Genomic DNA, 23,730 nt, shown 5'->3' with positions numbered 1-23,730 from the left:
AAAGAAACAAGGGCTTTGAATGCCATACTCGACGAGTTGGACCTCATAGATATATATATATATAGAACACTACACCCCAGAACCAAAGAATACTCATTCTATTCTAATGCCCATGGAACATTCTCAAGAATAGACCATGTTCTGGGACACAAAACAGGTCTCGACTGATACCAAAAGACTGAAATTATTTCCTGCATATTCTCAGACTACAATGCTTTGAAATTGGAACTCAATAACAAGGAAAAATATGGAAGAAACTCAAACACTTGAAGACTAAGAACCATCCTGCTCAAGAATGATTTGATAAACCAGGAAATCAAAAATCAATTTAAACAATTTATGGAGACCAACAAGAATGAAAATACAACAGTCCAAAACCTATGGGATAGTGCAAAGGCAGTCCTAAGGGGGAAATACATAGCCATCCAAGCCTCACTCAAAAGTATAGAAAAATCTAAAATGCAGTTTTTATATTCTCACCTCAAGAAGGTGGAACAGCAACAGAGGGACAGGCCTAATCCACACACGAGAAAGCAGTTGATCAAGATTACAGCAGAAATCAATGATTTAAAAACCAGGACTACAGTAGAGCAGATCAATAGAGCTAGAAGCTGTTTCTTTGAGAGAATCAATAAAATTGACAAACCGCTGGCAAGACTTATCCAAAAGAATAGAGAAAGGACCCAAATTAATAAAATTATGAATGAAAAAGGAGAGGTCACAACCAAAACCAATGAAATTGGAAGGATTATTAGAAGCTTTTATCAACACCTTTATGCCAATAAATTAAGCAATCTGGAAGAGATAGAGGACTTCCTGGAAACCTATAAACTTCTAAGACTGAAACAGGAAGAAATTGATTTTTTAAACAGGCCAATTAATTATGAAGAGATTGAGTCAGTGATAAATAACCTTCCAAGAAACAAAACTCCAGGCCCGGATGGCTTTCCTGGGGAATTCTACCAAACATTCAAAGAAGAAATAATACCTATTCTCCTAAAGCTATTTCAAAAAATAGAAGCAGAAGGAAAGCTACCAAACTCATTCTATGAGGCTTATATTACCTTGATACCCAAAACCAGGCAAAGACCCCATCAAAAAGGAGAATTGCAGACTGGTTTCCCTAATGAATATGGATGCCAAAATCCTCAACAAGATCCTGGCTAATAGAATCCAACAGTCCATTAAAAGGATTATGCATCATGACCAAGTGGGATTCATCCCTGGGATGCAAGGGTGGTTCAACATTTGCAAATCGATCAGGGTCTTAGATTTTATCCAGAAAGAAAAATTCAGAAATCATATGATTCTCTCAATAGATGCAGAAAAGCATTTGACAAAATACAGCATCCTTTCCTGATTAAAACCCTTCTGAGTGTAGGGATAAAGGGTACATTCCTCAATCTCATAAAAACCATCTATGAAAAGCCTACAGCAAATATCATTCTTAATGGGGAAAAGTTGGAAGCCTTTCCCTTAAGATCAGGAACACGACAAGGATGCCCACTCTCGCCACTATTATTCAACATAGTACTAGAAGTCCTTGCAACAGCAATCAGACAACAAAAAGGGATAAAAGGTATCCAAATCGGCAAAGAAGAAGTCAAAATGTCTCTCTTCGCAGATGACATGATACTCTATATGGAAAACCCAAAAGAATCCATTCCCAAACTATTAGAAGTTATAGAGCAATTCAATAAGGTGGCGGGATACAAAATCAATGCTCAGAAATCAGTTGCATTTCTATACGCGAATAATGGGACTGAAGAAAGAGAAATTAGGGAATCCATCCCATTTACAATAGCACCAAAAACCATACCTTACCTTGGAATTAACTTAACCCGAGACGTAAAGGATATATATTCTAGAAACTATAAATCTCTCCTGAAAGACATTGAGGAAGACACAAAAAGATGGAAAAATATTCCATGCTCATGGATCGGAAGAATTAACATAGTTAAAATGTCCATGCTACCCAGAGCAATCTACACTTTCAATGCTATCCCGATCAAATACCGAGGACATTTTTCAGAGAACTGGAACAAATAGCCCTTAAATTTGTATGGAACCAGAAAAGGCCCTGAATCGCCAAGGAACTATTGAAAAGGAAAAACAAAGCTGGGGGCATCACAATGCCGGATTTCGAGCTGTACTACAAAGCTGTGATCACAAAGACAGCATGGTAGTGGCACAAAAACAGACACATAGACCAATGGAACAGAATAGAGAACCCAGAAATGGACCCTCGGCTCTTTGGGCAACTAATATTTGATAAAGCAGGAAAAAACCTCCGGTGGAAAAAAGACAGTCTGTCTCTTCAATATATGGTGCTGGGAAAATTGGACAGCTACATGCAAAAGAATGAAACTTGAACACTCTCTCACACCATACACAAAGATAAACTCCAAATGGATGAAAGACCTCAATGTGAGACAGGAATCCATCAAAATCCTAAAGGAGAACATAGGCAGCAACCTCTATGACATCGGCCACAGCAACATTTTTCATGACACATCTCCAAGGCAAGAGAAACAAAAGATAAAATGAACTTGTGGGACTTCATCAAAATAGAAAGCTTCTGCACAGCCAAGGAAACAGTCAAAAAAAAACTAAGAGGCAGCCCACGGAATGGGAGAAGATATTTGCAAATGATGCTACAGATAAAAGACTGGTATCCAAGATCTACAAAGAACTTCTCAAACTCAATATGCGAGAAACAAATAAACAAATCATAAAATGGGCAGAAGATATTAACAAACACTTTTCCAATGAAGACATACAAATGGCTAAGAGACACATGAAAAAATGTTCAAAATCCTTAGCCATCAGGGAAATTCAAATCAAAACCACACTAAGATACCACCTTATGCCAGTTAGAATGGCAAAAGTTGACAAGGCAAGAAACAACAATTGCTGGAGAGGGTGTCGAGAAAGGGGATCCCTCCTACATTGTTGGTGGGAATGCAAGTTGGTACAGCCACTCTGGAAAACAGTGTGGAGGTCCCATAAAAAGTTAAAAATTGAGCTACCCTATGACCCAGCCATTGCACTACTGAGTATTTACCCTAAAGATACAGACGTAGTGAAGAGAAGGGCCATATGCACCCCAATGTTCATAGCAGCATTGTCCACAATAGCCAAATCGTGGAAAGAACCAAGATGCCCTTCAACAGATGACTGGATTAAGAAGTTGTGGTCCATATATACAATGGAATATTACTATCAGCTATCAGAAAGAACGAGTTCTCAACATTTGTTGCAACATGGATGGCACTGGAGGAGATAATGCTAAGTGAAACAAGTCAAGCAGAGAAAGACAATCATCATATGATTTCTCTCATCTATGGAACATAAGAACTAGGAAGATCAGTAGGGGAAGAAAGGGATAAAGAAAGGGGGTGTAATCAGAAGGGGGAATGAAGCATGAGAGACTATGGACTCTGAGAAACAAACTGAGGGCTTCAGAGGGGAGGGGGTGGGGGAATGGGATAGACTGCTGATGGGTAGTAAGGAGGGCACGTATTGCATGGTGCACTGGGTGTTATACACAACTAATGAATCATCGAACTTTACATCAGAAACCAGGGATGTACTGTATGGTGACTAACATAATATAATAAAAAAACATTAAGATAATAAAAAAAAAAAAAGTGGGACTAAGAGTTCCACTGTCCAAAGCAAAGGCAGGAGTGCCAGGATGGTCTCCATCACAATCGTTGAGTCAAGCCTCTCTAGAAGGGTGGTACCTCCAGCTGCTCTCAAGAGCATCATTTCCTGAGCTAGGAATTCTCGTTTCATTCACTAGATGAGAAGTCTTGGAAACAAGTGCTGAGAATGATTTGAGGCCGCAGAGCCCCACATTCATCATAATCCATGACAGTGTTTGAAGAGAAACGATGAAGACTTGGAGCATGTCAGGAGCCACAGAGGCTTTGGTTTCCCACTTTCAGAAAGGGGAACTACAGCTCCCTCCCCGAGGGATACATAAGCATCAGAGTTCATGTAAATAAAGGACCTGGCATCTATGAGGCGCTTGTTACCTGGAAGCTTGGCTCCCACCCCAGGAAGGGCACCTGCTTCTGCTTTCCAGAGCTCAGCAGTGCAGAGCCCCCTTATTCAACTCACTCTCCCTGGGTGATGTTGGACAAAGCCTTACTTTTCTCATCTGTAAAATATCATGCTAATAACAGTACCTACTTTAAAAGTGTGTTTGAAAGATTAGTAATAGAATATTGGTAAAGTGCTTTAGCATGGCTCCTGGCACAGGGATATGCTTAATAAATGTCAGCTCCTATTACTGTTCAAAAAACAAAAACAAAAAATCTTCCCAAGTCTCAGTATCCCCTATGTCCTTCTATGTACATGAATAGTTGAATGGCTAGGTAGAAATACATTTATGACAGTGTCATGCAGCTGTAGATACTGCTTTTTGTCTTTGTAAATTCATGTTTTATTTAAGGGCAGAACAGATTAAATTCCTACCATAAAGGCAGGAATGCCTTCACAGCAGGACTTCACTCAACTCTCATTCCCCACCTTTTGATTTTAGTAGTTATAATGCTGGTTGTCTCCTGTTCGGGTCATAACAATTGAATTCTCTTCAGTAATTTTATTTTCATTGTGTTTATTTTATTCCTGTATAGAGATATTTTCGATATTCATCACATTCATCAGGATGTCTAACTTTTTATTTTGATGGTACTCTTAATTGCCTGGATTTTGTTGTCAGACTTGCTTTAGAAAGTGTTATATATTTTTTAAAAAAGAAAGAAAGCAACAAAGAAACAAAGAGCAAGCTATATTTTCTGAGTACTTTCATAATTGAGAAAGTGGTTTTGGATAGAAAGGTTCATATATAATATTTTTGGGTAATATTGCTCCATTGTCTTCTGACATTGGATATTACTATATGGACATCTGATTCCCCCTTACCTCATACAGATTGTTTTGATTTTGATTTTTCTGTCTGGATGTTCAGATAATTCTTTATCCTCCAGAGTCAGTAGCCCAAATGAGATATGTCTCTCTATCGGGAATTATGTGTTCAATTTCCTAGGAACGTGGTATAGTCTTTGATTCTGAAATTTCTGATTTATTTTTCAGGGAAAATGTCCTATTATTTTATCTTTGGATATATATTGTGTTCCATTTGTGGGTTTATGCATCAGAATTCCAGTTATCTTAATATTTGATCATTTCTGCTTGTCCTCTTTCTATACAAGCTTTGTGTTATTTTAGTCCTTTGGCTTTTTTCATCTACATTTACTGTGATTATCTCAAGTCTCCTCTATGTTGGTAATATGATTTTTAGTAGTTTTTTTTTTAAAATGTTACTTGTACTTTATAATTTATATATTGGCTCTCTAATGATGTTGTTTTGGTCCTTGCTTTATTTCTTAGGTCCACTATCTCTTTCTGTTTCATTCTGTTATTTTGTCATCTAGTCTTTGACCTCTAGTTATATTGAATTTATTCTCATATGAAGTGAATCCATTGTGTAATGCACCTTGAGCAATTTCTCCTCCTACCCTTGTATTTCTTCTGGGTTGAGTGCTTTGTTTTCCTCTATCCCTTCGCCCAACTACCTTTCTCTGTGCCTCTGTGTTTTTCTGTCTCTCATTATTGTTGGCTGTAATGTATTTTCATATATTTCAAATATGTCTTTTATCTTGCTCATGTGTGGGTGGCTCTGTCTAGACACTATTTGCTCTAATACAATAAAAGTTACTTGTAGACTTGTTTACCACCCTGCCTTAGACCCATTGGGCTCCCGTTAGAAGGCTGGAGATTTCAGGTTTTGTGCCTTTTTTAAAGAACCAACAGGAATGATTGGGGAATAGGTATAATTGAAGCAACATACTGTGTTGGCTGGTGCTGCTCCCATTCCCTTCTAGAGTAGAGGGGCTGGTCCTTAGGTTTCTGGTCAAGTCTTCAGCTCACTGTTAGCCCAAGAGCTTTCATCGTAGTGAGCCCCACCTCCTGTATGTCTCTTCAACAGCCTTCCAGCTTCTCTTCTCTCAGTAAAGGAGAAACATAAGGCTATTTCCATAGGTTTTGCATTGATCCAAGTTTGGAGGTATTACTGAGAATTCTTAGGCTTTTGCCCCAAACTTCAGGGCCATTTCTGTGTCTAAAGGACAGATAAGGAACTCAATCCTAATCCACCTTTCTGCTCCAAAAATATCTGTTTCTTTTTTTTTTCAATTGTCTATGCTTCCTTTTCTTTATTTGTTGTTGTTGATTTTTATGTCCCTGTTTGTATGTACTAGGACTGATGTTTATTTCGTTAGCTGTTGAGGGAGAGAAATTAGTTGTGTGTTAGAATCCATCATTTTCTTAGTTAAATATGCTGAAAGATTCCCTCATTGAGTATTTACTACTAATAAGAAACTTGAAAAACAAATTTTCTACTGTAATTTATTATAATTCTTCAAAATACATTTGAAAATACACAGAAATAGCTCTCATGCATGGCAGAAACATTTTTTCTAGACTTTTAGAATATCCACATCTTTTACTCTCAAATACCAAGAAGGCATGGTAGAAAACATTTAACTGAGGAAAAAATGCTAGCTCTCAAATTCCTGTCAGTACGCAATGTTAGGAATTGGATAACTTATTTTTTAGATATATTATTTCTGTCATTATACAACATACATGACAACATTTTTATCTTGTTTTAACATGTTTTCATTTCCTTCACAGCTAAAATTAAAAATTGGCAAAGAAAGATGTTTATAAATTGTATATCTGTGAATGTATAATTTTCTGTGTTTACGTGTATACGTGACATTTTAAACATGAGTATTTTAGGTGATTATATAGTTTACATAGATGTTTATGGGAATACAAATATGTGATATAGAAGTACATATATTAAAATATGTGTTTATATTTAGATATACATACACATACATATTTGCATGTGTGTGTGTATACACACTAACCTAATTGTTGCATAGTTGCCAATATCCACCTAAGTCTTGATTGATAGCACAAAAATCATTCCTTTGGGGCACCTGGGTGGCGCAGTCATTAAGCGTCTGCCTTCGGCTCAGGGCATGATCCCGGCGTTCTGGGATCGAGCCCCACATCAGGCTCCTCTGCTGGGAGCCTGCTTCTTCCTCTCCCACTCCCCCTGCTTGTGTTCCCTCTCTCGCTGGCTGCCTCTATCTCTGTCAAATAAATAAATAAAATCTTAAAAAAAAATCATTCCAAAGGTATGACAATAACATCAGGAAGCGTATAGAATTAGGACTTTGAGGTAATCCTCCTATTATTTTTATCACGGGTTTGAGCCTCATAGCATCATTCTGCCAATTTGGTCCTAGGCTCCACAACTAAAGAGAGAAATGGGAAGCTCAGTCTGTATTTATAGAGAAGCAAACCCTGATTACAAAAAGAGCTGTAGCTGAGGAAGGGTAATGGGATTATTTGTCTGGATAAAGAAAATTGTGAGGAGAGGTCTAGAATAGTTTTCAAGCATATATAAAGAACTCTAAAGTAAAGGTTGAAGATCAGATGTTCTTCATAGACCAGAATTTTTAGATGGGAGGAAGAATTTTTTAGCATATTGTAGCCACAATAAGAAGTACTGATGGTGTAGGAAATGAAATCAAAAGGTCTTCATATCTCTAAGGTGATTAAAATACTATCTTTGCCAACTATAGCAGAGTAGCTTATTATAGTTGATGTTTCTAATATTCTGTTGCTGTAATTGTTATTACTTTGAAGAAAAGTATACTCGTATGTCTTAAACGTTGTTCATCATCTAGCTTTTTCATAGCTGTTCCTCAGTTGCAGCTAGGAAGTGACTGAATGTGAAAGAATTATCCTATGAAGACACTCAGGCCTCAATAATGTATAAACATTATTGTATAATGTATAATGTATAAACACCTATCCTGTGCTTGGCCTCGAGGACACAAATTTGGAAAAGGCAGTCCCTGTCCTTAAGAAGCTAGTAGCTTAGTGGATTCACAACCAGATTGATGTCACAATGAAAGGAATTGTTGTTTTACCTGCTTTTTCTTGTCAGTTAGTTTTTAATGATGATATATTTACTTCTGTGGGAGGAAAAAATTATATATATATAAATCTCCTGTTCTCTGCCCCTCTTTCTCTCTCTGTGGAAATGATCACTGATGGACTAGATTGAAACCCCTCTTTGAATGGAAAATGCTAAGAATAAAATCCATAACTTAAAAAAAAAACAACTTTTTTTTTTTCCAGAAGAGTGGGACCCAGCCCCAGTCAATATTAATAGTTAAAACTCAAGTGAGCTTTTACTTCCAATGCAGAATGCATTCTAGTCATTTAAGGCTAGAACCCAACCTAAATTTTTTAGGAGAGTACAGACATGTATGGGTGAGAGACAACTTAAATAGAAAATGAAATGCAAATCTCAACACCCTTCCTACGGGGGAGGACAGATGTGTAGGTAGGAAAGAGCAAACTAGAGAGAAATATTCAGCAGATTTGAAGTTACTTGTCACATAAGACCTGGAAAGAAGTGTTGGATTGGCCAGAGATACATCACATAGCTCCTTGTTAAAAAGGGAGAAGGAGGATTATGCATTTAGAGATCAAGTTAGCTGAAAGAAAGTTACTTTGGCAACAAAAGTTAGTGCAAGAAGAATTGAATTGAAACTATGAGGTAAGAGAACAATTCCTCATCTATAAATTGAGCAGTCCCTTAGAAACATTGTTCTATAAAACTAGGAATTGGCTGAGGTATGTTTAGCATGAAAGCCTGAATTTATAAAGACGATTTCCCCCACTAGGACATGTTATCTCTAAACCTACATTCAATGCCCAGTGGCCTTCTTTACAGATCTGAATGTGATTACATATGAAACTATGGCTCCTTAAGGTGAAATTATCTATTGATACAATTGTGATAGTGCACTTGAAAGAACCATTTCTTTTGGGTACAGAGGTAATCCAATTTGGCAGCAAACGTATTTTTGACATTTAGTGGGGTCTGTCTCTTTAGATATTTGTTTTCAAGAGGAGACTGATAGGGTTATGTCCACTATTTTAGCAACAAATTAACTAACCTCAAAGGGCTTGGGAACTTCGAGAGAGCTGTCCTGTCTGAGAGCTGTACTTAGAGTAGAAATGCAGCCACTCAAGGATCATGCTAATTTTTCCTTTCTTCCTAATAAAAGCTCACCAATCTGTCCTTTTTTTTTTTCTTTTTCTCTCCATTCTTGTTAATCATTCACCAAAGTGATTTGTGCTGCCTTGTGTTTATTTAAGCCATGGGCATGGCTTTAAAAATGCATTCTCTGCCATTTCAGAATTGTGGTGAATCTTTAGAATATATAGAATCTTCTCAAAATCAAGGTAATACAGAGTATTAGTTAATTATTAATTATATGCATTAGAGCAGTATTTTACAATTAACCTACTTTTATTACATACTTAAATAACTGGAAAAGAGTAGCTGTAAGTAACTTACCTAAAAATAAAAATATTAGAGGGGTGTCTGGGTGGCTCAGTCGTTAAGCGTCTGCCTTCGGCTCAGGGCGTGATTGCAGAGTTCTGGGATCGAGCCCCACATCGGGCTCCTCCGCTGGAAGCCTGCTTCTTCCTCTCCCACTCCCCCTGCTTGTGTTCCCTCTCACGCTGGCTGTCTCTGTCTCTGTCAAATAAATAAATAAAATCTTAAAAAAAAAATACTAGAAGCCAAATCAAAAAAGGTTAGGGAGTGATATGGGACATTCCTGAAAATACTTGTGAGGCATCTGTTATATGAAATAAAACTCATAAAACTATTTAGATTATTGTTGATGGCTTTGGGGTTGAAATTACAGAAGAAATCTCACTCTATAAAATTCAAATGATTAGTCATAGCATAGAAAGTCCTAGGAGAAAACCAGATAAATTTACAAAAAACTTTAACTCAAATTTAAGGTTTAGTTATACAAGTCTAATGATTTCAGGATAGAGGGTTTTCTCATCTATTAGTTATTTCAAGGTATGATAAACACTTTCAAGAACAAATTATATTTTTTCCATATTTCTGTTGCTTATTAGTCATTTTTGGTCATTTTTCCTTATTCCCTCAGCCCCCAAATTAAAATAATTCTTTGTATATGTACTATAAGTCCTGTAGAAGATCCTGAGAAAGTAACATCTGAGGGAAATGTAAGTAATTTATTTCTGGTCATAAATTTTTATTCTATCCAAAGAGAGTATAACTAAAATCAGTATCTTGCTTGAAATTGTTGTAGCATTGTACGTGTATGTTAAGCAGTTCTCTGAAATGGATTAATACTATGTAAATGGCACAATTTGATAAACTTGAAAATTCATGGTACTTCATTTTTATTAGTCATTAAGAAGTTGCTACCCATCAAATAGTTTAAAGTAGTGAAATTATTCCTTCCATGAGAGTGGAAGGGAGAGGGTATTGTGTAATATTCAAAGAAAATTAAAAGAGAAAGTGTATGCTTCAGATCCCATCTGTAAGAATCATATGGTGGTTGGTAAATAATGATATATGTGAAAGATATCTTAAAATAATAAGTAGTATGAAAACTGGGCACAAAGAGAGAGAGCACTATAAGAAGCAGGAAAGTCCATTATTAGATTCACAAAAGATAAAATGTCATGGGGAAAGGAATATTTGAGTTTCCTCTTACTGAATAAATAGAATTTGTATCATCTGAGGAATGTAATTCCAGGCAAGAATCCACGATCAGAAAAATGCTGATAAAACATACCTACATCCACTGATAAATCATATTCCTTCTTTCATCCCAGTTGCAATTTGTGTTAAGAATATAGGACTCCAGAGCTGTGAAAGGTATAATGTGATTATACCTAGATCCTAAATCCCAGGCAGCAGATTCTAGTTTGTTCATCACAGAAAAAGACAAAGGGCTCAAATAAGAAGAGAAAAACTGGGTAAACTTAATTTGTTCACTTTCTCCCAGAAGAGTGTCAACATCAAAAATATATTAAACAATGGGTTAAATTGATGTTAGTGTGGCAGAACTTCTTCCCCCAACAAGTTATAAACTACTGTTCAGGTAACCATGTCAAGTGCCATAAAATCAGTAAAAATAGTACCAGTGGGATTTCTAAAAGGAGAGAGAATTTTACAAGAAGAAAAATTAAGGTGACCTTTTGGAGAAGTGGATTCATGATGGATAGGTAGGATGTCTACAGTCTAAGACAAAATGGAAAACAGTTCAGGAAGAGAAAACAAAATGAACAAAGACAGAATCAGAAAAGGGTGGGGCACAGTTGTTAAGTTGAGCCCTCCTGTGTATATAAGGGATGTGTGGATGGGAGCTTCGGGAAAACAGGTAGCTGTTTGGTTATGCATTATTTAAAGCAAGATTGAAAAGCTTTTACCTGATTTCTAATCCAACCGGGCTTATGTATTTAGACCTCTTGAAGACTTTCTCCTAAATTCTGTATTTATTTTAATTCCTTTTGCTCAAACAGGGAAGAGCTTTAAGCCTTTTGGAAAGGTATCCAATATAACAGATACTTACTCCTTTCTGCTACACCATGCTTTGTTCTTTCTTGTTTTTTCTCATCATTCATTGACATTTTATTTTCCAAGACAATAAAGTAGTATGTTGTTAGACATGTGGTTTCCATGACATTGTTCAAACTCTTCCTCATCATCTTATATTCATATTGCCACAGAAAACATAAAAATGTGTATTTTATTGCTTGAGTTTGTATAAGCATCATCAGCAAATCTTTGCTGAGATGTGCCGAGGATGAAGCAGTGTAGGAGGCATTAATAATGAAGAGAAATCATTAGCCCTTATCTGTACCACAAAAATTACTCATGACTGGCTATAGAAATGAAGGTATTAAGACAGCCAGGGAAGATAGGTATCCAGTGTAAGGAATAAGAGAAAAATCACAAAATATAGATCATGGCTCACATATGTATTTGGAAGTAGAAATAATTTTTGAAGCATCCTTGGTATTACTGTTATACAATAATAATTACATATTTAAGTCAAATTATCCCTTTAACTAATCACAAGTAACTTTTTAATTTAATTTGATTTAATTTAATTTAATTTAATTTAATTATTTTTTAAAGTAATCTCTACACCCAGTGCTGAGCTTAAACTCACAACCTCAAGATCAAGAGTTGCACACTCTACCAACTGAGCCAGCCAGGTGCCCCAGAGGTCACTATATCTTATTAATCAATAAAACAGAAGGTTTTGAGAATTCACTATGATCAGCTTTGGCTTATTTAGGTCCATTGAGAGGTAATAAACAGGAAGATTATTTCTCAAATTGAGGAAATAGAATGAATCTACCCAAAACTATTAGAAAATAGCCACCATTTAATTTTAGTTGTTTGTGTTTAAGAAATTTTGCTATGCAAAATACCCTATTTTGGACATTGAGACTACAAAAGGGCAAGAGGGCAAGTCAAACTGGAGAATCACACATACCCATATATATTTACATATTTATGTATATATGTGTATATTTTTATATATTTCTATATACATATGTGTATTTCTATACACATATATACAATAATCAGTTTGTTGTGGGCAATATACTCAGATATACTTTTCTATTTATTGTTTTTCTTTAAAATACAGTTATGCACTGTATTTTGTGCATTCATTGTCCTCAATTTTTATCTCCAGGTTATAGACGAGGACAGTAACTGAAGCACTTGCAGTGAGTGGAATGGCTGGGACTTAAGCCCAGGCAATCTGGCTCCATCATGTGGGCTCCTGGAACTTCACTTTTCTTTGCTTTTCTTCTGTATAGATCTGATAGTCTTTCCTCTTCTTTTTCTCTTACTCCTAACCCTTTTTATTTCTGTTCTACTCTCCCCCCACCACCCCTGCTCTCTAAATAGATAGTTACTATACACATACACACACACCTCAGGCATATATCAGTCAATAAATAGGCATACCTCTCTCTCTCACACATATGTGTGTGTGTGTATATATGTGTGTATACATGTATGTATGTATGTGTATGTATATGTCCATGTGTGTATATACACATAAATGCGTATCTGTGTATGTGTGTATATATTTTCTCCCAGATCCCATAATAAACTGAATATGGCAATAAAGTGAGTCAAATGAATCTTTTGGTTTTCTGCTGCATATAAAATTATGTTTACATTATACTGTAGTTTATTAAATGTACAATGGCATTAAGTCTAAAAAACATGTACATACCTTAATTTTAAAATATTTTATTGTTTAAAAAATGCTAACCATCACCTGAGCTTTCGGTGAGTTGTAATCTTTCTGCTGGTGGAGGGTCTTTCTTCAGTGCTGATGGCTGCTGACTGATCAGGGTGATGGTTGCTAAAGGCTAGGGTGGCAATTTCTCAAATAAGACAACAGTGAAGTTTACTGCAACAATTGATGCTTCCTTTCATGAATGATTTCTCTGTAGCATGTGATGCTGTTTGATAGCATTTTGCCCAGAGTAAAACTTCTTTCAAAATTGGAGTCACTCCTCACAAACACTGAGGCTGGTTTATCAACTAAGTTTATGTAATATTCCAAATCTTTTATTGTCATTTCAACAATCTTCACAGCATCTTCACCAAGAGTAGATTCCATCTTAAGAAACCACTTTTTTTTGCTCATCCATAAGAAGCAACTTCTCTTCTATTCAAATGTGATCATGAAATTACAGCAATTCACTCCCATCTTCAGGCTCCACTTCTAATTCTAGTTCTCGGGATGCCTGGGAGGCTTAGCCATGAAGCATCTGCCTTCAGCTCAGGTCATGATCCCAGATCCTGGGATCGAGCCCCTCATTGGCCTCCCTGCTCAGCAGGAAGCCTGTTTCTCCCTCTCACACTCCCCTTGCTTGTGTTCCCTCTCTTCCTGTCTCTCTCCATCAAATAAGTAAATAAAATCTTTTTAAAACTCTATTTATAATTCTAGTTCTCTTGCTGTTTCCACCACATCTGCAGTGCCTTCCTCCACTGAGGTTCTGAGCTCTCTCCAAGTCATCCATGAGGATTGGAATCAACTTCTTCCAAACTCCTGTTTTAGTGTTGGTATTTTGACCTTTTCCCATGAATCACAAGTGTTTCTAATGGCATCTAGATGATGAATCCTTTCCCAAATATTTTCAGTTGACTTTGCCTAGATCCTTCAGAGGAGGCACTATCTGTGGTAGTTATAGCCTTACAAAATGTATTTCTTAAATCATAAGACTTGAAAGTCAAAATTACTCATTGGTCCATGGTTTACAGAATGGATGTTGTATTAGCAGGCAGGAAAACACCACTAATCTCACTGTACATCTCCATCAAGAGCTCTTGGGTGACCAGGTACATTGTCAAAGAGCAGTAATATTTTGAAAGGAATCTTTTTTTCCTCCACAGTTGGCTTAAAATATTCAGTAAGCCATGTTATAAACAGATGTGCTGTCATCCAGACTGTTGTTCCCTTTATAGAGCATAGACAGCTTAGACTGAGCATAATTCTTAAGGTTCCTAAGAGTTTTGGAATAGCTAATGAGCACTGGCCTCAACTTCAAGTCACCAGCTACATCAGCCCCTAACAAGAGAGTCAGGCATTGAAGCTTTTTGAAGCCAGGCATTGACTTCTCCTCTCTAGCTATGAAAGTCCTAGGTGGCATCTTCTAATACATGGCTGTTTTGTCTGTATTGAAAAGCTCTCATTCAATGTAGACATCTCCATTGATGATCTTAGCTAGATCTTCTGAAGAACTTGCTGTAGCTTCTGTATTACCACGTGCTGCTTCCCTTGCACTTTTATGTTGTGCAGAGGGCTTCTTTCCTTAAACCTCGTGAACCAACCTCTGCTAGCTCCAGAGTTTTCTTCTGTAGCTTCCTCACCTCTCAGCCTTTACAGAATTGAAGAGAGTTAGGGCCTTGCTCTGAATTAAGGTTTGGTTTAAGGGAATAATGTGGCTGGCTTGATCTTCTATCCAGACCACTAAAACTTTCTCCGTATCAGTGATAAGACTCTATCACTTTCTTATCATTTGTGTGTTTACTGGAGTAGCTCTTTTAATTTCCTTCAAGAACTTTTCATTTGCATTCATAAACTTGGCCGTTTGGCGCAAAACTTTCAGGCTATCTCAGCTTTCACCATGCCTTCCTCTATAAGCTTAATCACTTCTAGCAGTTGATTTAAAGGGAGAGACATGAGTGACTCTTCCTCTCACATGAACACTTAGAGGCCATTATAGGGTTATTAAATGAACTAATTTCAATATTGTTGTGTCTCAGGGAATAGGGAGGCCCAAAGAGGAGAGACAGGGGAAAGGTGGTCTGTGGAACAGTCAGAACATATACAACATTTATTTATTCAGTCTGCCATCATGTATGTGTGTGGTTTTTGGTGTCCCAAAACAATTACAAATTAACATCAGAGATTACTGATCACAGATCACTGTAACAAATATAATAATGAAAAAGTTCAAAATATTGCAAGAATTACCAAAATTGACACAGAGACATGAAGTGAGCAAATGCTGTTGGAAAAATGGTGCCAAGGGGCACCTGGGTGGCTCAGTCAGTTAAACATCCAACTCTTGATTTCAGCTTGGGTCATGATCTCAGGGTCCTGGGATCAAGCCCCACATCAGGCACCATGCTCAGTAGGGAGTTTGTTTGAGATTCTCTCTCTCTCTCTGCCCTTCCCCCCACTCTCATTCTCTCTCTCTCTCTCTCTCTCTCTCTCAAATGGATGGCTAAATCTTAAAAAAAAAAAAAAAAATGGTGCCAATAGGCTTGCTTGATGCTGGGTTGCCAAAAAACCTTTAATGTGTAAAAAATCCAATATCTGTGAAGCACAATAAAATTAAACTCAATTAAATGAAGTGCAATAAAATGGAGTATAACTGGATTTATGTGTGTATATATGTATATGTTTATGTATATTTACATACTATGCATATGTATATGTTTATGTATATTTACACGCATACATATGTAAACTGTAGTCTCAACTCCAAAAATGAATTTCAAATTTCACTGATGGATACCAGTCAAAATTTGAAAACTTTGATATAGGCCTAAATGATATCATGAATTCTGATGAAAGTGAATACTAGGAATGGGCAGACTCTGGCAGTTTTCTCGGCCCCAGGGTAGAAGGTCTTAAAGGGGGAAGAGAAATAGACAATATGGTGTTATATTTTTAATAGTTCTAATTACTTATTCCATTATCTTTGAGGCTTCGGAAATGTTAATGAGTTATTCTTCCACCTGAATTTTCAAGTGGCAAAGAGACAATTGTTAGAAAGCAATTCAGGATGTAGGAGAGGAGTCAGCCTGTCTGGCTCCACAATCTATAGGTTGTATGACTTGGAGAAAGTTGCTTCAACTCCTTGCACCTCAGCATCTTTGTAAAATGGGAATCACAGAGTCTCAGAGAGGTGTGGTGAATATAATAAATATAAAGTGCTTAGACTAATAAATTATACATGGTCAGCTCTCAATAAATATTGGGTATTTGCTAGTAAACAAATAGTTGATCGAAATCTATAATGAAATCGGGAACAGAATCAAGTAGACAGCTAATATATCTGCTCAGAGGCATTCAGAAATATTTCTGATGCCTTTCCGTTCATTGTCAGTGCATTTGGGTAAGGAATAAAAAATAGTCTCTCACTAATATTATCAATTATAAATAAATAATTTCAGCTCTGTATACAATGGAGACATCCTCTCTTTAGAAAAGCTCTCTGACATTTTTTTCATGCATTTAGTCTGTGAATATTAATGCATCGAGCTGTGAGTCATATAAATCAATTCGCCCATGTGAAAGTTCGAATAATTTTAAAGTTGTTTTTTCCTAGAGGTCCAAATATTTAGTTAAAAATCAGGAAAATAGGGAGGGAGGAGGAAGAGAGAGGAGAGAGAAAGAGGTAGAGGAAAAGGGAGAGAGAGATTAAGATTTCTAAGATCTTCAGTAGAAAAAGTAAGAACTTTCCACAGGCTCTCCCATTTTTCTAGAACATTCATCAGTGTTTACAAGTTGACTTTGAAGTCAGGAGTGGTCAGAGACAGCAAAATAAAGCGTTAATCCAAATGAGCAAAAATTAGCACTCCTTACTCACTGAAATAACAACAACAATGACAAAAGAAAATGCAATCTAACTTTAAAAATGGCTACTAAAAATGCATGTCCATGTCCTACCTGAAACGAGATCAAGACAGCTATTTCACTGTAAATTTAACCTGAGTCTCAGGAAACATGAATATTCAAATCTGGCATCATTGTAAGATTCCCAGTGGAAGAGAATGAAGATTTCTTTTTAAAATTTCCCTTTCCTAGGCAGGGTTTTGAGGGACTAAGCCTGAGAGATTCATTAGCAAAGCTGTGTTATATTTTATTTGTAATTTTCTTTCAATTACAAATTTCCATCATGAAGTAACTAGTATTATGGCAATTAAGACATTAAATTAAATTAGTATATCACGTATCATGCTGGGAAAATAATAATGCAGTATAGCAATGCACCACAATAGATAATTGCTAAGACAATAGGAATGTGTCCACAGTAAAGATGATAGCCATTTTTTGTGACTATCACCATAGCCAGTTTCAACAGGGAATGAGCCCATCACTGTAACTAAATCCCAATGAAATTCTAGAATTACAGAGACACTAAGCTTTCTTGTCTTACATTCTGGGTTGTCTCAGAATTATCAGCTTCCCTTTATTTACTTTATCAGCATAGCTTCCATAGCTTTATGCACTGTTCAGTATCTTTTATGTAAGTCAATTGGATACAAACACTCGGTTTTCAGAATGTTTACTAGATGTTTTATTTCTTTTCCAAAGTGTTTTTGTTTTCTTTCCCGAGGCAAAACACCACTAACTACAACTATTTAACTGTGTTTGGGGTGGTGGGGGGTGGGGAGGGGGTGGGGGAGGCGTTCAGCAGCGGTTCCTGTATAATAAACTCAGGGTTTCGGGGAATTATTGGATTACAAATATTCTCTCTACTTGTGCAGTGTTTCTAGCTGGGCAAAGATCTTAGCACGAAGGTTCACTTTCCCACCCACTCACTTTCGTTTTCTGTCTTTGCAGTTCCGCCATGGTTTTTAAATCACCCTTCCAACCTGTATGCCTATGAAAGCATGGATATTGAGTTTGAATGTTCAGTTTCTGGAAAGCCTGTGCCCACTGTGAATTGGATGAAGAATGGAGATGTGGTCATTCCTAGTGATTATTTTCAGATAGTGGTAATTATCTTTTTTTTTTTTTTTTCGTAATAGCTATACAATCCCATTCATTGTTTACTCTATTTTCAGTTGCTTTTCCTTCCTTGGAAGAAGGTTCTTATTGGGAATTTTTATGGTGTGTTAAGAAAATTGTTCCAATAGAGCAAATGATTTTCTAAACCTAACAATTTTTAAGCTGACGAAGAGCGATCAAACAGCCCAGCCCCCTTGCTTTACAGACAAGGTTTTTTGAAACAAACACACAATGAAAAAAACAGAGGACCTAAGAGACTATCTTTCCAAGTATCCTCATTCCTGGTTCTTGGGAAAACAGAATTTAGAACCTAGTTTTAGACTATCTGAAGCCAACAATCTCTTACTTCTTTCACTTTTACCCATTATAACAAAGTTTCAGTATGATGTGCAACTATGATTATGGTTGTCTTACTTTTGTAATACAGACAAGTTTTCTCTGCTACCCTTCCAGATAGGACAGTTGATCCTACATGAACAGTAGGAAAGCATGTGGTGACAGTGACAAGTGGTAGTGGCAGGACTAGGACGCCATGGAGACCCAGCGTTCACATGGCATTGCGCTTTTGAACATTGGAAAAAATTGAAGCTAAGCATAATAGTTCTTATAGTTTCTCTAAGTTCTAGTGTACTCAATGCCCCATGGGGGATCACAGGGATAATGGTATATTGTATTCACTAAGTTGTTTTCCTGGTACACAGTGAGCACTCAATGCCTATCATTGCTATCACTCCTTTTGCTGTTACCAGCGGAATTCTTTGCTCATTTAAAAACACTCCGAAAACTCTCCTTTAGGTGTAGGTTAGCATTGGAGGTTCTGAATTCAAGGATATGAATATATGAGAAATATGAAAAGCACTTTCCAAATATCAAAGAACTTCGTAGTTAAAGAAGGAGGATTTAGGTCCACTTGTCTTATGTTTGAGACACAGACATGATCTGTCAAAAAAGAGTGTCTATACCAAGTCTTCTGGCAGAAGGGGCCCTGCCAGTCCAGGCACATGCTCTCCTTAACCTTGCACTGGCTCTCATTGGTGGATCCACCTCTTTGAGGTTGGATCAGTTGACTTTCACAAATTTCCATAACCTCTTTATGCATGCATTTAGTCATACTATAAGAGTTCTTAAGGAATACATCCCTAAAGCATAACTTTATTACTTTTATCACCACTGTATTTTCACTTTTAGTTGCATTTATTTAATTGGTTGGGAATAGAGTAAGAAAGGGGAAAAAAATGTAACTTTTCAATGCCATGCCAATCCATTAGTTCCTTTAAGTGCAATGCTATTTCTACTACCACTGAATTAAAAATGACCTGCCACGGGGCAACTTGAAATGTGTTGTGTCCGCCTAGAATATATGCTACTTGCATATAAAGGAAAGTGTTGAGTGCCCTTAAGGACACATGATAAAATACAACATTTATTTTTTTTTATAGTTTGAATAATCTTTCTCCCAGAATGACTCATTACAGCCAACCTATTTAAATGTTTCTTTTCTTAAGGTGAAAAGAAAATGTACAGTATGAGACCTCTTCACAAGAAATTGTGCTTAAAAATATTTCCCCAGTAGCTCCAGAAATCTGAGAGCCATTGGCTGTCACACAGTAACATTTAACACAAATAGTAACTTATATGAGAATTGTTAATTAGAAGTTAGTCAGCTTTATCTCAGAATTTTACATCAACGGAGAATTGACTACAAGACACTAAAAACAATTAAGAATTCCCCATGAGGTAATATTTATCTCTTAATGACTTCAGGGGAAGTGATTTAACACGTCTCACTTACTGAACTAATTCTTACACTAATATTGAAGAAAAACTGAGTCAGTATAATTAAATGCTATTTCCAGATTATTTTATCATCCATCCTTGAAAAAGATGGTGGCTCAATTTATATAAAACAGGAGATGACATTGCTGTGTTTAATTTATGGATTACTGAAGATAAAGCATTTTGGCCATATAACAAGAATGACACGGTATGAAATACCATTGCTCCAAATCCCAAAAGGGTACATGTCAAAGCAATTACAATTTTAAAAGGATTTTCAGATTTTTTTTCTTAGTAAACACTTCCAGAAAATATCCAACCTAGATTTCTTATCTTTTAGAAGCTGCAAAAATCAGTGTTTCTTTTTGTTTCCCCAGCAGCTGCTAAACACAATTTTCCTTCAATAACAAGTGAAAGAATGAAATTTCTTTTGACGCTAACCTTTGTTTCTTGCCTATTTAATCAAAGAGCTCTCTGTTTGCTGCTCGTTTAGATATCGAGGATGTTGTGTACTTGTGTGAGTATAGCTTTCATTGCAGAACTGGGTTAAATGTATACACGTGGATTCAACAGTGTTGGGAATCCGTGACATTTCCCAAGTGACCTAGGACATATCTGCGAGACCAAGAACCCTCATGGCTTTCTTGCTTGCTTCCTCTGTGAAATTTTTATCAAAATTTTATGTTCATTTTGTCTCTGAGTTTTTTGCTTTTTTAAAATATTGTACCTGCTTCTTTCTTCTCTCTAGGGTGGAAGCAACCTACGAATCCTCGGAGTGGTGAAGTCAGACGAAGGCTTTTATCAATGTGTAGCTGAAAATGAGGCTGGAAATGCCCAGACCAGTGCACAGCTCATTGTCCCTAAGCCCGGTAAGTTGAGGGGAACTTTGTTCTGGGACTGGTAGCTACCTCTATGCTTGGTCCACTTGCGAAATCCATATTGTTTTTCCTATCTTTCAACGTCAATTGCAAATTATTGAAGTATTTAGTTTATCAAGGAGTACATTTATGTGTTGATGTTGTATTCTTTCTAGAAAACTAGGTATGTGTCTCCATCCAGTGAGATAGAGTCATCATGAACAGTAGGTACTTCTGGTTGTCAAGTTAGCAACCACTAAATTACTACATTCTCCCCTCTTCTGTGGCTTGCCTTTCTTCCGGTATTTCAGGTATACGTAGAATATATGGAGAGATGGAGTACATACATATACATTTATATGTTATATACGTGTGTATATATGTCCATACATAAGTATACATACATACATACCCACCAGAAGACAGACACAGCCCAGCAGGGAGCTGAGCTGGGGAGCTGGTGCAGAGGGCCCGCGAGGCCATGCAGAAAGTCCAGTGCGGGGATTCCTAGGGTGGGGGCGGGAGTCTCTGAAGAAGCACAGAGCTGCCTCACAAAAAAGAAGCTTGTGATGCTTTCCACTTTTGAAAACAAGTCTGTCCTCTTCTTTCTGATCCTGGAGAAGCCCTCATTAGAGGGGAAAAATTCGACCTAAGAAACTGAAAAATCAAGTGACAGACAGTCCTCCTGCTTCGTCCTCACTTTTGGTCTCAGGAAGAAACTTTACATGAACATCATTTTAATATTTTGATTTAGATCTTACTGTGTGTGTGTGTGTGTGTGTGTGTGTGTGTGTGCGTGTTGTTACTATTTGTTGTTTTTAGTACCTGAAGATAAGTCTTTTTAAATATTTTAAGGTGACCAGGACTAGAGGATTGGTCCAGATTGCTATCAGGATTGGGGAAGTAGATCTGACAGGGTGTGTATGAAGGTGGACCACAGGACAACACAAAACTGTTTCCTCTTAATATCCTAGCAGTTCAGCTCATTCAATAAACCAGTTACTAGCATCTGGTGTCAGTTCTTCTGGCAAGGTTTCATTTCAAAGGGTAACCATTTGTCACTGGGATCCTGCGTTCCACCTGGGCCCTGAGTCATTTAGGTCTAAGTGACCGTACAGAGCAAGACTCTCCTCAGCCAGAGAGCCATTTACCTCCTCACTAGGGCAAGCCTCTGAGAATCTGGGTAATTCATTCTTCCGCGTAGATAGTAAAGTATTATCAGTGGGTTCTGCACTCTTGGTCGGTGTTCATTGTATTTGGCAACGGATTAGAATGAAAATAAAAGCAAATGAAGATAAAAATCTGAAAGTGTGACAGGACACTATTGTGACTGTCTTACATCCCCCCTTATAAATGATGGATTGCTTTTTCCTGGCTATTCCGTCAGGTCTTCAAATCATGCTTCTCCAGCTCCTTGGAGATGCAGTGGAGGCCACATGCACAGATGGTGGAGAGGCCCAGCTATAAATGTAAATTCAGCAGTGAGGCTGACCATGGTAGGGAGAACATAGCCCTTTCTGTTTAAGTTTCAACAATAAACGGCCACCATGTATTTTGAGGCACGTTGTGGGCCCACATTGCCAGCTGCTCAGCTTTGGGCTGTGCACAGGCTTGTGGCGGAGAGTTCCTCTTGGCAGCCATAACAATCTGCTCCTCACTGAAGCACACACAATGACCCATTCCAGCCAGTGTCCATTGTTAATGGATATTTACATAAGCCTAATGAAGTTTCAACATAGTCTTTTATGTACAGTTAGCTATTCCCACTTTAGCAATTAGTGACTTAGGAAATAAAGTAAACATAATCTACTAAATTAAACTGAGTTAATGACTTGTTTTGCTCTCCAGAAAATAAGTTTAGGAAAAATATTCAGATGTGTGTACTGTAACATGTGAAATGTATACATGGTTTCCTCTAGGCAAAGACCAAGAAGATCAATGGCAATTTAAACAGTCATGATACTATAGGAAATCCTGTCAATAACAGTATATATGTAACACTGAAACACCATAAACACTGATCCAGACTGCTGCCTCCCTCTCTCTTTTTCTCTCTCTCTCTCTCTCACACACACACAGGATGCATGAAAAGCCTGCAATCTTAAGACTTTGTGCATACATCAAAAAGACTTAGTCATATTATGTAAGTGGTGGCGAATGGAAATTAAAATACTTCAGCTGACTTATATTACTTGCATTATCTATTCATCTCTTCTAATAGCTAAAGAAAAGTTTTATTGTTGTTGCTTGTTTTAGTGTATTTATTTACTTTTTTGGGGGCGGGGGAGGGCACATTGGTTTAAGAAGTTGCCTTTCCAAATAAACTGAAGCTCCAAGTCCATCATTCAGTGAAGAGACCAGCCAGAAAGTATCAAGAATCAATGTGTGAGGCATCATAAGAACACGAAGGATTCAGTAGCTACGTTTGCAAACATGTGAGCAGAAGATTAGGATCCAGTTGGTGTATCAGAGCTGATGAACAACTATTTAGCATCAAGTTATCTAGTAAACTGTAGTATGGGCAGGTAGTAATTAAATTAAGAAAACTATTTGATAGCTGGGTGGAAAAGTTAGCAATTTTCTTTTGCTGAGGGTGTGTGGGATAGGGAACAAGTCAGGAAAGATAAGATAGATATAAGATATCAATTATCTCTGAGTTGGTTTTCCTTGCTCCAGCTGCTGGGTAGTGTTCAGTTTCCTGGCAGTGGTCTGCAGTGAAGGTCACTGAAAATACTTAACTGTTGTCCAGGGTGTGGAAGGCCAGGGAACTGGGAATGAATGTGGTAACGATCGGGAAATAGGTTGTCTGGAATATTTTTAATTTAATGGCAGAAATAGGTAAAGATAGAATAAAGTTTTCATGGGAAGAAATAATG

General features: G+C 37.1%; 1 protein-coding gene across 1 annotated transcript in view; it reads left to right on the top strand.

Annotated features, from left to right (window-relative positions):
• DCC (DCC netrin 1 receptor) overlaps window positions 1-23,730 on the top strand; it is a 697,032-nt gene that overhangs the window by 264,280 nt on the left and 409,022 nt on the right. The window contains exons 6-7 of the mRNA XM_048218577.2: window positions 18,054-18,208; window positions 20,746-20,866. Coding sequence (XP_048074534.1) covers window positions 18,054-18,208; window positions 20,746-20,866 — 276 coding nt within the window. The remainder of the gene's footprint in view (window positions 1-18,053; window positions 18,209-20,745; window positions 20,867-23,730) is intronic.

Source organism: Ursus arctos, unplaced genomic scaffold, assembly GCF_023065955.2.
Source record: "Ursus arctos isolate Adak ecotype North America unplaced genomic scaffold, UrsArc2.0 scaffold_17, whole genome shotgun sequence".
Lineage (NCBI taxonomy): Eukaryota > Metazoa > Chordata > Mammalia > Carnivora > Ursidae > Ursus > Ursus arctos.
This window is presented reverse-complemented; position numbering and strand designations above follow the sequence as displayed.